Source organism: Chiloscyllium punctatum, chromosome 37, assembly GCF_047496795.1.
Source record: "Chiloscyllium punctatum isolate Juve2018m chromosome 37, sChiPun1.3, whole genome shotgun sequence".
Lineage (NCBI taxonomy): Eukaryota > Metazoa > Chordata > Chondrichthyes > Orectolobiformes > Hemiscylliidae > Chiloscyllium > Chiloscyllium punctatum.
The window spans coordinates 20,197,067-20,213,724 of record NC_092775.1 but is presented as its reverse complement, the minus strand read 5'-3'; the positions used below and the strand labels follow the sequence as shown (position 1 = coordinate 20,213,724).

Here is a 16,658-nt window from a genome sequence, read left to right as displayed (position 1 = left end):
GTTCGGTCCTTTCTGAAAATAAGATTATCCTGGATATAACTGAAAACGATGTGTCTATTATTATTCGCGTGCCAGATGGCAAGACTCTGTGGTTGGTAAGAGATGACATTACAGCACAATTACAAACTAAAACCGTGGCATTCTGGGCAGGAATGTAAGAACAGCCGGTTTTCATAAAATTATGTTTCTTCATAATACACAAGAAATGTTTCCAAATGCCAAAGCTGAACCTTTGCAAACAAAGCGTTGCTTGCTCTTAGCCAGGAGATTGAGAGTTCAAGTCTCACAGCTGTAAGGCTTTAGAGTTGAAACTCCTCTGGGACAGAGCTTAGTCTGTGGAAGAAAGCTGAATCGACTGTAATCGCGCATCCCATTGGCTGATTGCTGCTCGCGTTTCTGGGAAGGAATTGTGAGAATGACTGGAACTCGATGTGAAAATCAAATGACCACAAGTCTCAATCCTGGAAGCCACACTGCGAATGCATCAGTTAGTTCTTTCTATTGATGATCAAGCTAGGGTCTGCAGGACCTGTGAAGTTAGACAGTGTCCATATCACCATGGGATTTTGTCAAATGCTGGTCTTAATCTGCTGGAAAAACTGGTGCCTGATGGTCAATCTCTAGCTGACAATCTACCATTAGAAGTCTGTTTGTGTCACTTTATCTCATAATGAAAATTCCGCACAACTTCACCTCAAAACAATTTTTTCTGTCTCTTGATGGGGTCCTGCTTGTGTTTTGATCTGATCTAATCTACCTATAGGTCACTATACCTCATTCAACAATGTCCAAACCTTCTGACCTTCATCAGGTCCCAAATGTGTGGTGTAAGTGGATATTCCTAGGACAAAGTGTAACGTGCATCCATTCCTGGGTTTCTCAAGGTTGAGTGGAGTCTTGATAAAGTCCAGCAGTAAATCCTGCATTCAACCAGCCTCCAGCACTTTAAGTTCTGTCCTCTTCCCGAGTAATTTCACTGGAGTAATATTGAGAGACTGTCAAACAGTTGTGCAATTAGATAGAGTGAATTACCAAAGTCTTTTACCTCAGATAGCAGAGTCCAAAGCCAGAGGGCATAGGTTTAAGGGGAGAGGGGAAAGATTTAAAACTGATCTAAGGGGTAACTTTTTCATGCAGAGGGTGGTGCGTGTATGGAATGAGCTCCCAGAGGAAGTGGTGGAAGCTTGTATGTTACGACATTTAAAAGGCATCTGGATGGGTATATGAATAGGGAGGTTGAGAGGTATATGGGCCAAATGCTAGCAATTGGGACTACATTAATTTGAGATAACTGGTTGGCAAAGATAAGTTGGACTGCAGGGTCTGTTTACCGTACTGTACAAATCTAATTTCAGCCTCCTGACAATTAATGACTTTTACTGTTTAGCTGTGCTGAGCACACAGTTGAGCCATTGATAAATCTGTAAATCTCTGTCCTTCAGGACTACATTTTGATCATACCAGAAGCAAGTTACAATTCAAACTACCTTGTCGAAGAACCTTTAGACAAGTCTTATGATTTCATCAGCACCTGTGGAGGAAACAGTTTCTATATCAAGTAAGTTAGTGCTTCAAGACTGGCTACATGTCATGCAGAAGTGGAGCAAAATGTCCTCAGCATCTTTTCATTTGCAGATCTGAATCTCCTTCAGATCCTTTATATTATCCTTCAATAATTTGTTTAAATGTGTCTGAGTAACCCATTTGCAAAGCCCTGAGAGAGGCGATGGCCTAGTGGTGTTATTGCTGGATTGTGAATCCAGAGATTCAAGTAATTTTCTGGGGACCCAAGTGTGAATCCCAACACGGCACACGGTAGAATTTAAATTCAATGAAATCTGGAATGAAGCGTCTAATGATGACCATGAATCGCATGTCAATTGTTGGAAAAGCCCATCTAGTTCACTAATGTTCTTTAAGGAAGGAAATTGCCATCCTAACCTGGTCTGGCCTACGTGTGACTCCAGACCCATAGCAATGCTCTCTGGGCAATAAATGCTGACCTCGTCAGCGACGCTGTCATCTGATGAGTGAATTTCTCAAAAATGCTGGGGCTAAAGGGATCAATGGAGATGGGGGAAAAGCAGGAACAAGCTATAGAGTTGGATGATCAGTCATGGTCAGAATGAATGATGGAGCAGTCTCAAAAGGCCGAATGGCCTACTCCTATTTTCTCTGTTTTGGTGTTGAATCCTACTTTACGTGGGAGCAGCCTTACTTCTACATCAGAGGATTGACCCCAAACTTGTACACACCATTTCAGTGAAGACAATAGGGGCTAGTGCATCTTTGGGATGACGAGTCTTGCTTGACTATCTGGGGGGTAGTTCTCCTAATTTTGTCACAGGCCCCTGTGTGACAAAATTAGGAGAACTATGGGTAAGAGGACTTTGCAGGGTCGTCCAGTTTAACATTCTAATTTCCCGTTCCTGAGTCGATCCTGAGTGGTCCATGCAGGATTTATTCTTTTATTTAGGCTTTGTCACACTTTAAAACAATTGAGGGGCTTGTTAGGCCATTTCAGAGTTAAGAGTCCGAAGTCAGACCAGATAAGGATGGCGGATTACCTTCCTTAAAGGGCATCATTAAATCAGATGAGTTTTTACGACAGTTGATAATGGTTAGATGGTCACCATTGGATGAACTTTTAATTCCAGATTTTTATCACATTTAAATTTTGCCATCTGCCATGGGGGAATTTGAATCCATGTCCCCAAAATATTAGCATGCGGCTCTGAATTACTTATCCAGTGACATTACCATGATGCCACAGCCTCTATCTGATAAAAGTAAATAAAATTCCATGGCTCCAGAGGTAGAACAGGGGAATAGAATTGCTCCAAAGAGAGCCAGCATTAACTTAATGGGTCAGTTGACCTTCTATGCTGTAACAAATCTCTGCATTTTCTGGCTTTTACTTGTTCTGGTTTTGGAATCTAACTGAATGAAAAGTAAGTGCACATACAACAGCAGTCATGACACCTTCCAACCAGTTCCTGTATGAGGCACTTAGCAATGTTACAAAGTTGGTTCTACAAATAGATGTCAATTCCTGCCAGAAGTTCCATATCCTTGTTCTCAACTACATTTCTCTCCAGGTTGCCCACCGAGGCCAAAACAAATATTGTGCCAACTCAGATTTTTGTGTGAGCTGCATTTCCAGATCTATGTGCTGTCCATCCCTGAGACAGCTTGTCTCTCTCCAATATTTTCTGCTGATCTTCCAAACTCCAGCCTTGGTCTGCCACCCATGTCTTGTCCTCAGTAAGTCACATTCCTCCAGCTCATTTGCCTTCACTGATTTCCACAGCTTTTTTCCGTCCTGATCGAGCAAACGCAGAAAGGACCGTTATTGTCACCTAACAACTCCCTATAGATCTCACCCACATAACCATCTTTGCAGTTTCCTTCAAATGAACACCCATGGCCCTTCAGCTAGCCTCCTCCTTCAAGGCTCCTATTATTTCCCAGCACCTGGTTGAAAAATATTATTCAGGCCAATATTTATTGCCCACAAAGAAGGTGGTGGTAAACTTTTTGTTTTGACTACATTGAGAAGATTTCAAAGATTGGTTAAGAATGAGTCACATACATTAAGGGTAGCAGATTCCCTTTCATAAGGGACGTTACTGGACCAATTGCAACATTCAGAAAATTTTCAATCACCATGATTGATTCAAGCCTTTTATTTCAGAATGATTTAATTAACCAAACCTAAATTGCACATCTCCTATCATGGTATTTGAACTCCTGCTTCAAGGTTATTAATCAAAGCATGCAAATTAGCAGTTCTGTACCATGACCACTGAGGCATCCCCAAAACAGTGTTCCTCAATTGCCAGTAAGATTCATAACCGTTTTGATCCCAATCGTCTGGATTTCCCCCTCTGTACCTCCTCAACTTGCTCCTTTAGACTGGGTCTCTCGTTGGTTTTTCAACCGTTTTCTCGCCTTGATTTTCCAGTTCTCAGTCTGTTTCTCTCCTGAATTCTGTACCACTCTGATTGCTTTCTTGTATGAAATCCTCTTGGGATGCTGAGGTTTTATGTTTAAGGTTTTTTTTTCTGTAGCAAAACCATCTGTATTTTATCCAAAGTACATAAATTCCTTGCAACCCAATCAACTTATGAACCTGTCTAGCTTATACAAACAGGAGGAACATTGAATTTGGTGTTTGATGCAGAGATGAAAGCTCCTGTTGGACCTAATTTACAGTGTGCAAACTGCGAAATGTCAGCACAGAATGGATGGAGATTTTTTTTTAAAAATCCTAATTGTAAATGTCTGAATTTCTCGCAGCCCCACGACGGCATCAAAATTCTGCAAAGACTCTGCAGTGTCCCTCGCTGCATTCTACAACAATGGTGCCCTGCCTTGCATGTGCCACGAAGTGGGTGCTACCAGGTCATCCTGTGACCCCTTTGGAGGGCAGTGCCAATGCCGACCCAATGTGATTGGCCGTGACTGTTCCCGGTGTGCTACTGGCTACTATGGATTCCCTAACTGCAGGCGTAAGGACCAGATTTTTATTACAAACACAGAATGAGATTCAGTTAGGTAAACCAGAGCATAGGATGTTCAGACCAAGAACTGAAACGATTGTGCGATTTGAACAACTTCAGTATGCCTTTAACTTAATAAATCTAAAGGTATATTATCCGAGGGGGAAGACATAGCGAAAAATGAAGAAGCTCTTTCCCACCTAATGGGTGTTTGTTTTTTTGGTTGTGTGGAAGAGATCTGGGATGTAGTGTTTCACATGATGAATTCCTCATCTCAGTTAGTCTGACTTCATAGACTTAGGCAGCAAATAACTTATCCCTCCCTACCAGTGTGTACCCCAATACAAATCTTCAGGCGAATACACCAGCCAGCATCAGATGCTTGCAATGACCAAGGTTATAAGAAGATGGCAAGTCGAACCAGGAGTAGGCTGCTTAGATCTTTCATTCTGCTCTGCCATTCAATCAAATCACTGCTCATCCACCTTTGCCATACACCTTAATTCCCTCAGTACGCAACAGTCAACTCAATGACTGAGCAGCGATGATTCTCTGGAGTAGAGAATTCCAAATAAAAGCAGATGCTGACAATCTGAGGTCGAAACATAAAGTACCGGAGAAACTCAGCAAGTTTGACAGCGTTTGTGGAGAGAAGCAGAGTTAACATTTCAAATCCATTATGACTGCTCTTGTTCTGAAGAATACTTTTATTAGACTCAAAACATTAACTCTGAATCAGTCTCCATATGCTGCCTGCCCTGCTGGTTTTCTCGAGTGATTTCTGTTTTTATATGAGGGAATTCCAAAGATTCCCAACTCTTTGAGTGAGGAAGTATCTCCCTATCTGAGTCCTAAATTGCCAACCATTTAAGACGGTTACACCTATTTGTAGACTCTTCAGTAAGGGAGAAGAATTCTCCCATCTTTTACCCCATCAAGCGCCTTAAAGCTTTTATATTTTTCAATGAGATTTCCTTCATTTTTCAGCATTCCAGGGAATATTGACCCGGTTTACTCAACCTCCCATCATTGGGCATTTCCTAGGAATCCATCAAGTAAATGTTCATTTCTAACCCCCCACCTTCATAATGAATCTATCCCTCGTTGGGTAATGAGGCAAAGTCTGTGCACCTGTGTTCACCAGACGTTTTTTCTATTGGGACTCCAGTATAAAGCTTTGTTTTGTGTGACCCCAGAGTGAAATTTGGGAATGGGGTTGGGGCCAATTTCTCAGCAGGATGTGGGTTTGAGCAGACTTTTTTAAAAAAAAGCTAAGATACTTGCCATTTTGGAAACTCTGTTAGTGTTTGCGATCATGCCTCAGGACAGATTGGATTAGGTTATGCCCTCGGGAAAAAGAAATTAAAGGGACTTCGGAGTCAATTCCAGGAATGCCAAATCTGAATCTCTGCTCCACAACCACCATAGCTGTCTCACAACCCATGACCCTGAATGCTCATCCTGTAACCCCACTGGTTGTCACAGTGTCCACTGTTACAGAACCCCTGCTGGATGTGGTCCACCCGGCATAGCTTCACCAAGGCTCTATTCAAATGCAGCAGCCACAGTAAGCCTTTTTCCTATCTTCTGCTATAATTTTGGCATGAGATCCCCAGGGAAAGCAGACCATTCAAAGAATGGAGAGGTTGAATAGGCTGGGGCTGTTTCCCCTGGAGCGTCGTAGGCTGAGGGGTGACCTTGTAGCAGTTTATAAAATCATGAGGGGCATGGATCGGGTAAATAGAAAAAGTCTTTTCCCTTGGGAGTCCAGAACTGGAGGGCATAGGTTTAGGGTGGGAGGGGTAAAATTTAAAAGGGACCTAAGTGGCAACTTTTTCACGCAGAGGGTGGTGTGCAAATGGAATGAGTTGCTAGAGGAAGTGGTGGAGATTGGTACAATGACAACATTTAAAAGGCATCTGGATGGGTATATGAATAGGAAGTGTTAAGAGGGATATTGGCGAAGTGCAGGCAAGTGGGACTAGATTAGGTTAGGATATCTGGTCGGCATGGATGAGTCGGACCGAAGGGTCTGTTTCCGTGCTGGGCATCTGAATGACTCAATAATTGCTCTCTTGGGTTTCCATGTGTCACCTTGCATGAACTGTTTAACCCACAGAAGCTTCACTGATAACAGAAGGCCCACCTGGTAGAGATGGAAGCAGATTCAATCTAATAAAAGAATTGAACATATACTTGAAGTGAACAAATGTGTCGGATAATGTGGACTAAGCCACAAAGTAGGCTAATTGAAAAGTTCTGTCAAAAGCCAACAGATTGATGGTCGGATGAATGGCCTCCTCCTATTAGTTACAATTATGTCAAGATTGGTCCAGATTTCCTCTTCCATTTCTAGTGCCGTGACTTCAGATAATGCACCCCCTACCCCCCCACCCCCAATAGTGAGAGATCAGTTCACACAGATTATAAAGGGGATAGAGGCAAAAAATTGAACATTTAAAAATTGAACATGAGAAATGCTCTAAGCTTCATCGTTCCCAATTCTTTTTCCTGTTACTTCTCCAGCATGTAACTGTGGCCAGCGTTTGTGTGAAGAGGTCACGGGTCACTGTATCTGCCCCCCACGGACCATTCAACCGGAGTGCATTGTCTGTGAGCCCCAGACGTTTGGCTGCCACCCACTGGTCGGCTGTGAAGAATGCAACTGCTCACACTCAGGAATTCGAGATAGGACCAGACCTGGATGCAACAGTGAGAGTGGACAGTGCAGGTAAGGTGATGGGTTAAATGTGTTCCACAGGATCCTCTGCTGAAATGTTTGATACACTATCCCACCATGCCTCACAATGGCAGGAATGTAACAGTTTAATGCCAAATTCCAAGACAACTTCATTATCACCATGGTTTTGTCTAAGTCCTGACTAATCTACTCTGTTGATCAGACGTTATCAAGTGACAGCACAGTCATGGTGTAGTGAATTCTGGCAGCAAGGTATGTGAGAAGGAGCAGCATCTTGAGCGAGCTTTACTATAACCTTCACATGACTTGGAGTAGCTACAAAAGCCATCCTGGTTTTAATTCAAGTCTCAATTTGAAAGGTAAATAACGAGGAAAATATAACATCTCTCCTCTCCCGTGATCCTGGAAGTGGGTGACGGGCAAAGGTGATAATGTGACACTTGAAATAATTTGTGACTTTTGAGGAGTTTTTGTTTGTTGGATGTCTGTGGGTCTGCTCCACAAAATGGACTTCTAACATAGCCACCAATAAGCTCATTGTTCACCCGCCCATTTCTGTTGCTAAAAATCTAGGTCCGAGCTGGCAGTTGACCTTGCTAAGTCCAACAGGTTTATACAAGGAAACCCCAGCTAGAGCTTCCAATGCCTGTGTGCAACCTACCTGTCAAACATTTTGATGCAGGAACCTCCCTCAAGCAAATATTAAAGGATTATAAGCAAGGCGTTCTTGACTGTTAGTGTCAAGTTGCATGAAGCATTCAGTATCTGTTTTGCTTTGGAACTTTTGTGGACTGGTGTGGTTTTCTATCACTAGTTTTGGGGAGATAGCATCAGTTCCTGGAATTTGTAAAGTCAAAACAAAAGAGTTGCAGAACTCCATGCACTGTTTCAGATCATCCTCAATCGCATAGCGATAATCAATGAAAAGGCAGGCGCTTTGTAAATGAGCTATACAGGAGAAAACACAAAAAGTTCTGGAAGTGCGCCTAAACTCTGTGAGCATCAAAACACATTAAAAAGCACCTTATCATTTCAGCCAGTCTCCTGCTGTTGTGGGGAGTTTTTATTCTTGTTACTTGGACACAAAGTCATGGATGTCCGATGGTGAGGATTGCACACCCTTAACAAAGCCCACCCAATTTTTCTTCCTTTCAATTAACCAGTGTCCCTCAGCAACCCCCTCTAGAGTGCCAATACACTGGCATCACATCTCCAACTCTGGCTTTCTTTGAATAGAGTTATGTGCAGGTTTGGAGGTCTCGACTGGAGGCTAGATGCCAGCGTGGACTGGGTTGGAAGGACTATCATTCTGAACTTTTTATTTCTTTGTTTCTAATTTATTCCTATGATCTGTAATACTGGACTTTTTGTTTATTTTGTTTACCTGTTTCTTTTCCTAACAACTTGTACTGAAGAATCTGTACCTAGGAACCTTGTAATTAAAATGGCACTGAAAATGGAGACTTGTAAACTTTTCACTGGCCTCATTTGAATGCATGTGACAATAAAGTGAATTGAATTGAATTGAATTCAGGATTTACTTTGTTATTTGCAACTGTAACTTCTGAGTTGTGGCTGAGAACATTGAGATCAGCCGCATCTTATGGGTCCTTGTTAATTCCCAACTGATTCTCCACTTAGGTGCAAGCCTAATGTAACTGGACGTCGATGTGATCGCTGTGCACCTGGATATTACCACTACCCTGATTGTATGCCATGCAACTGTAATGAGGCTGGAACCCAAGCCAGCATCTGTGACTCTGTCACCGGGCAATGTCATTGCAAGGTCAGTGCTATCAAAAAGCAGCTACTCAAAGTAAATACATGACGCTACATCAGATAAATTGAAATGCAAGTGACTTTTAAAGACAGTGGTATGCTTTTAAACCACTTTAAACTTGCTTCTTTGATTCTGTTAGATCTCATATTGTGCCACTCTGTCATGGGCAGCACTAACAGAGATTGTAAATCTTAATGAATAAATAGTCAATTTTCTGAGATTGAATGGAAGGACACCAAAACTACAAAAAAAAAATCTGCTTATTGGACTTTTCAGATATATTTTACAGGGACTGATTATATACAGGATCTATTGTGGCTGGAGCCAATTCCAGGATTTGGTTTTTCTAAAAATCTTCCGCAAGCTGCAAAATTAAAGATATGTGGAAAAGCTTCCAAAATGTGAGGGTCCCAAGAGCAGAACCTCCGTCGACAAGAGCACCTTGTAAAATTTAGACACCGAGACCATTGCACACCCATGTAGATGGGAAAATGCTACCCCCTAGTCTGGTTTGTTGACCCCTGTGTCTTGACTACTCCACTCACAATCTGTGTACAGGAATCATTGGCTATTCCCTATTGTATATTCAGATAGAGCTAATGGCTAGGCCTTACTGGAGGAAGACCCGACACTTTGGGGAATCCAAACCGTGAGTGTGTGGACATACATTGACTAATTTAGCTTCAATGTGCAACAGCGAGCTGCCTGCAAAGTATCAGGCTTACAAGATTTTCCAGGGCAGATCCACTTGGAAGTGTAATTGCTGCTCACTGTTTATACGACGATTCAGTATGGTCATGCAGAGAGGTGAACCATGTATCCATGACTTCCTGCCACCCAACCAGTTATGCTCTCGGCAAAACAGCCCATGGGTGACCTCCTCGATCCGTCTTCAAGTCTGATCCCTAAGTGGTCAATTAATGGCCTATGTGCCATCTTGCTCCATCACCTGACTTTTAAGTAGAGAGGGAAAGGGGGTTCCTGACTGGAAAACCATGGCAAACTGCCTGTATCTCTAAATGTCCCAATCCGAGCGTAGTCAAATGGGGATCAGCAGGTTGGCCTCTGAAAATCACACCCTGGCCTAGCCCCCCCCCCCCCCACATAGTGTGGCCCCATTGCATTCTCCTCATGACGCCCAAGAAGAGAATAACAGGTGTTTCCTGAAGCTCTGCTTCTAATTGGCTGGCAGCTTGTGATGTGCCAGGTCACCAGTGTTGAGGCCTACGATTTACTGAGAGGCTCACCCACACCGATCTGCCAGCTTTTCATAAACTGCTAGGCAATTGGATAAGTTTTCTCTGGGTGGGGCGGTGTGTTCGTCACTACCTGATCATTCCCCTCCCACACTTAAATGGACAATGTAAAAATTCCACGTGTAATTGTCTCCGGTGAGGTGAGAAGCCTGATTTGAAGCCCAGTCCAGCAGCGGGGCGTAAACCTGGGCAATTCCTCTCTGGTCTCTTTCTGTGTCTGGGCGACTGCCCTGATCTTATTAATGTTACAGGTCACTCTCTAATTAAAAGTTGTGACAAGATGTGCACACTTTTCTATTCAGGAAAATGTGGAAGGCCCACAGTGTGACACCTGCCGCCTGGGAACATTCTACTTGGATCTAGCCAATCCTAAGGGTTGTACCAGCTGTTTCTGCTTCGGAGCTACTGACCGGTGCCAGATCTCTGATAAGAGAAGAACTGCGGTGAGTTGTGCGTTGCCATCACAATGCCACACTCTCTCTTCAGAAAGCCCCATCGTAGACACTATAGTTCATCTGAGTTCCTGCTTTTATAGGTGTGGTCCTTCTCACTGACTGGGTATGTTGAAAGAAAATTAAAAATGTAGCAAGGAAAGTATAAATCATAATCTTGGTTATGATCTTCATTAGAAATGACATGGATAAGTTTTCCGATTTAGCGCTCATGAAAGAGCACAGCCCGAGCACACCCAATCTTGTCTATGGTGATCATCGAGTCCTAAACATAGAAACAGGCCCTTTGGCTCAGCATGTCCATGGCAACCAACAAACACCAAGTCCTCTTCATAACATTTGTCCCCCATACTTCAGCTTTCAGACTCTGAGTGACCTCCGATTTTACACAGAACGAGGTCCTTCAGCCCATCTTCCCTGTGCCAGCTGTTTTATTTTCACCATTGCCCTGTAACATCTCTTCCCTTCAAGTATTTACCTAGCTCTTGTTCAAAGGTTACGAATTAATTTTCCACCAGCCTTTCGGGCATTGCATTTGAAATCAGAACAACTTGCTGTGATTTTTAAAAAAAATATAAGTTTCCTCCTTCTGGGTCTTTTCCTTAAGTTTGTATACTCAAGCTCACAGCTGCTTCTGTCACTAAGGTTATGCTTGAAGCTGCCTTTGAGGTTGCTGTCATTATCACAGAAGAGTGAAATTTGTCAGCCATTGCAGGACAGTCTAGACTAGACGGCAATGAAGATTCACACACCATCCTTGAATCTTATCTCCGTGAGGACTTGTGACAGTGGAATAGTTGATCAGTCAATTTATCGTCACAACAATATCTTGGAATCATAAAATCCCTACAACATGGAATCAGGCCATTCAGCCCATTTGAGTCCATACTGACCCTCTAAAGAGCATCTCATCAACCCCCCCCCCCCTCCCCCACCCTATTATCCCTGTAACACTGCATTTCCCATGACCTAATCCATCTAGCCTGCACATCCCTGGAAGTTATGGGCAATTTAGTATGGCCAACTCACCTAACCTGCACATCTTGAGGCAATACAATTGAAAGGAAACATTCCTACTGCTGAATGCATGCCTTTTTCTGAAGAATCAGTTTTAAAAGTTTTCAGTTTGGTCATCCTGCATCATTTTTGATTCCAGTTTGAACATATGAGTGGCTGGAAGTTGATGGGTAGCGATCGTCAAGAGTTGCTGGTAACCCCCAATCGTGAGGACAGAGAGGTTACAGCTGATGTGGCCGATATCTCCCAGGAGCTGTACTGGCAGGCATCACTTCCTTATCTTGGAGACCAGGTACAATAAGACAGATTCACCTCCACCAGCTTACTGTCCTCCTTTACAGATCCCAGACACAGTTCACTATCTTTATTCTTTTGTGAGTTGATTGTAGCATTGGCAGCGTGGGTAATTTTCCCCTAGTGGAGTGATTCATTGATAAATTTCCGAGGGCAGTTAAAAATCAATCACATTTGCTGTGGATCTGGACTCAGAATAGTAGATTTCCTTCGCTAAAAGGCATTAGTGAAACAGATGGGTTTTTATGATAGCCAGTCATCACCATTACTCAGACTTACGATATAATTAATTGCATTGAAATCATTTTCAAGGAATCAATTTTCACCGGGATTTGAACCATTCCCAGAACACTAAATAAATAAAAAAACAAAACACTGCAGATGCTGGAAATCAGAAACAAAAACAGAAATTGCTGGAAAAACACATCAATTCTATTCTGAAGGGTCACATGACCTAAAACGTTAACTCTGCTTTCTCTCCACAGATGCAGCCAAAGCTCAAGCAATTTCTGTTTTTGTGTCCGCGGAGAAGTAGCTGGGTCTTTCATTTACTAGTCCAGCTATCCACCATCTTCCCTCACTGTCCAGTTGTGAATTTAAAGGTGGAACAGCTGTAGTCAACTGTTCTACTGTCATCCTCCTTTTACCATAAAGATGTTGCTGAAAAACATTTTTGCTTGAAACAAAGACAGAAATTGCTGGAGAAACACAGCAGTAGAGAGAAAGCAGAGTTAACTTTTCGAGTCCAGTGACCCATCTTCAGAATTGATTGGAATGATACTCGTGTGCATCAGCCGCTTAAAAACCCCAGTTATTAGTGTTTGAAATGTAGATTCCTTTCAGGGTGAACCAGGACAGCTCCAGAGTTGATTGAGAGCTCATTGGAGTATATTTTTAAATTCACTCACAAAGGGGGGGGAATGCTCAGGGCAGTGGTAGTGTCCTTCCCCTGGATCAGGAGGCCTGGATTCCCACCTGCTCCAGCGGTATGTAATAACATCTCTGAATAGGTTGATTAGAAAAATAGATACAAACAATAGGTTAACTTTCTGAACAAAAGCAATTCACTTGTGGTGCAGGGGCAGGAGGCCCAGGTTCAAGTCCCATATACTACAAGATTGTGTAACAGCATGTCTGAACAGATTAATTAGAAAATATGTCAAAGTTAGATAGAGGAGAAGGCCATTTAGCCTTTCAAGCTGCCTCTGCTGTTAAAGAAGTTCTGTCATGGGATATGGGCATTGCTGGCTGCAGCAACATTTATTGCCTGTTCCCAGTTGCCCTGCAGAAAGTGGTGCTGAACTGCTGCAGTCTATATGCTGCAGGAAGACCCACAATGCAGTTAGGGAGAGAGTTCCAGGATTTTGACCTCTCAACTCTGAAGGAACAGTAATCTGTTTCCGAGTCAGGATAGTAAGTGGCTTGGAGGGCACCTTGCTGATGGTGTTCCCATGTTGCTGCTGCCCTTGTTCTTCTAAATAGTCAATTGTTTGAAAGTTTCTATCAAAAGAACCTTGGAGAATTTCATTCTTAGAAGCTTGGTTCTTGAGAGATGGGCACTGTGGGGTCTCGGATACATTCCCTTCAACATCATTTTGATTTATCCCCCTCCCCAATGTGGCAACCTTTTGATTATTGTGATTTTTACACTGCCCCTGTTGGATTGGAGCAACTCCTTCAGAGCCTGTGTCTGGGCCTGGCTAATGCAGACCTCAACAGGTCAATGCAGCGGGCCATAATTCCCAATTGTCTGCCTCTCTTCCGAGCCTATGTCCATGTCTGGGTGTCCTTTGTCTGTGATGCAGTGTCCAACAGTACACTCAAAGCATTCAGAGAGAGGTGGGCACGACAGGCCTGGAGTGTATTATGACCCCATCAACGCTGTTTCAATTTAGTCACTTCCCTAGTTTTCCCACCCCCTTCATTTCTCCTTTTGTTATCACAACACTGCCCCCAGTAGGCCATGTTTGTAATCTGATTTGCTGCTGGACTATTAAACAGGTTCTTGGGCAATTTTGAAGGTACTTAATTAGGTGCTTTTGTCCATTCAGTGGTAAGTTTATCTTTTTTCTTTCAGAAGAAAAACTGGATTCTTACCAATTGGGGGGGGTTGGCTTCTGGCCAGGGAAAGAGTCCAGAAGAGAGGTTAAAAAAATTTAGCTTCTGCTAAATTTGTTTTCAATCCCTTGTCAACCTTTGAAAATCATTTTGCTGCCAAGATAGCAGTCTGTCAAGAAGTTGTCACTGTTTATTAACTTCTGTTAAAGTCGCACAGTATTATTGATCTGAAATTGGTTCCATGACATTAATGATCGGCTGCTTAAATCTTATGTGCATGTGGGTCATTCAAGTTTGGCCCTTTCATGAAATGAGAATAAGTCTGGCTTGCTTGCTATGTCCGTCCTCATGGATTTGTGCTGTGGTCCTGAAGAAGACGCATGTGAGACAACAGGACACTAGCTCTTGGATTCTGGAGGTCCTCTAGTGATGGAGTGTCAGGGTGATGGAGAGAGATGGAGGAGACCAGGCAAAGCAATGGTCAATAGTGACCTTCCTTTCAGTATGAAGTCTAGTAGAGTGCAGTGCTCTTCATGATTCTCAGTTAAGTTGTTAGATCTTTTTGATGGCAGCCTCCGGTTGCCTGTTCAAGGAAAGCCAGTAATGGCTGCTCATCGACTTGGGAACACTAGCCATAACAAGCCCAGCGCAATCAGTGTAGTCAGTCTGATCGAATGGAAAAGGATCTGAAATGCTCACGAGTTTCTGCATTAGAAGTGGATCCAGTGCTAGTTTCTGAGATGCATCTTAGACTATGTGTTGACAGTGCCCTAACCATTTTGCCAGCAGTGCTGTCTGAGGGTAGAATGAGAGGGAACACGTTGGATGTTGCTTAACATTACTCAGTGCCCATTTTCTCACATCAATCCAATTTTTTAAACATTATGGACGTAAGTTTGCTCGCTGAGCTAGAAGGTTCGTTTTCAGATGTTTCATCACCATACTAGGTAGTATCATCAGTGAGCCTCCGGTGAGGTGCTGGTATTATGTCCCACTTTCTATAATGTGTTTAGGTTTCCTTTGGTTGGTGATATCATTTCCTGCGTTGGTGATATCATTTCCTGTTCTTTTCCTCTGGGGGTGGTAGATGGGGTCCAAGTTGACGTGCTTATTGATAGAGTTCTGGTTGAAATGCCATACTTCTAAGAATTCTCATATGTGTCTCTGCTTGGCATGTCCTCAGGTGGATGTGTTGTCCCAGTCAAAGTGGTGTCCTTCCTCATCTCAATGTAAGGATACTAGTGATAATGGGTCATGTCTTTTTGTGGCTAGTTGATGTTCATGTATCCTGGTGGCTAATACTCTGCCTGTTTGTCCAATGTAGCATTTGTTACAGTTCTTGCAAGGTATTTTGTAAATTACATTTGTTTTGCTTGTTGTTTGTATAGGGTCTTTCAAGTTCATTAGCTGCTGTTTTAGTGTGTTGGTGGGTTTGTGCACTACCATGATGCCAAGAGGTCTGATGAGTAGTCTGGCAGTCATTTCCGAGATGTCTTTGGTGTAGGGGAGAGTGGCTAGGGTTTTTGGAACTGTAACAAACACTACATTGGACAAACAGGCAGAACTAGCCACCAGAATACATGAACAACAAATAGCCACAAAAAGACATGGCTGTACAATCAAGGTGAGGAAGGACACCACTTTGACTGGGACAACACATCCATCCTAGGACATGCCAAACAGAGATATGCACAAGAATTCCTAGAAGCATGGCATTCCAACTCTAACTTTATCAACAAACACATTGATTTGGACCCAATCTATCAACCTCTGAGAAGAAGAACAAGAAATGACATCACCAACCCAAGGAAACCTAGGCACATGAACAGAAAGCAGGACATAACACCAGCACTTCACCGAAGGCCCACTGGTGATGTTACCTAGTATGGTGACGAAATGTCTAAAAATGAACCTTCCAGCTTAGTGAACAAACTTACATTCAGAACCTCAACCTGAGCTACAAATCTTCTCAAAACTCAAATGTTATGTTTACAAACCCATATTTCAGTGTTTAATATTTAATTTTCCAGCTAAACCACCATTAAAAATATGACAAAAACTTTTCTCCTTCAAAGATTTCATCTTACGGAGGACACTTGATGTATCAGCTTCGGTCTGAAGTGCAACGTGGTGACATCATCTCTTTACCAGTTGAATCTCGCCCTGATGTAATTTTGAAGGTCAGTTTTTGTAAAACCTGACTGAATGACACAGTCCAAGTCTGCTTGTAAGTGGTGCTGGTCTTGGCAGACTGTCAGATCTGATGATTTTTAAATGTTCGTAAGGAATCATGTGTCCATCTGCCATGCTAACGTCATTTTGTTTTGTCTGGAGTGTTTCAATATTTGATCATTCAACTTCATTCAACAGGGCAACCAAATGACCATTATGTATGTAGCAAAGGATTATCCAGCACCTGGAGAACTGCATGAAAGTTGGCTTCAATTGGTGGAGGTTTGAGAGAAAGCATTTTATTTGCTTTTTATGTTTATTACTCCTTTATTATTTTATAAATATTGATTATAAGAATACTGTTGTGTACAAGTACACTAACCATTATACGGTACAAAATTTAGCAATTTATGTCTCTTTAACTTT

General features: G+C 42.6%; 1 protein-coding gene across 1 annotated transcript in view; it reads left to right on the top strand.

The window, feature by feature from the left end:
• Nucleotides 1-16,658, top strand: part of lama5 (laminin, alpha 5) — a 296,784-nt gene that overhangs the window by 210,520 nt on the left and 69,606 nt on the right. The window contains exons 33-41 of the mRNA XM_072556417.1: nt 1-95; nt 1,443-1,558; nt 4,300-4,511; nt 7,029-7,233; nt 8,845-8,989; nt 10,542-10,682; nt 11,848-12,000; nt 16,136-16,240; nt 16,431-16,514. The exon at nt 1-95 is cut by the window's left edge and continues 4 nt beyond it. Of these exons, the coding sequence (XP_072412518.1) occupies nt 1-95; nt 1,443-1,558; nt 4,300-4,511; nt 7,029-7,233; nt 8,845-8,989; nt 10,542-10,682; nt 11,848-12,000; nt 16,136-16,240; nt 16,431-16,514 (1,256 nt within the window). The remainder of the gene's footprint in view (nt 96-1,442; nt 1,559-4,299; nt 4,512-7,028; nt 7,234-8,844; nt 8,990-10,541; nt 10,683-11,847; nt 12,001-16,135; nt 16,241-16,430; nt 16,515-16,658) is intronic.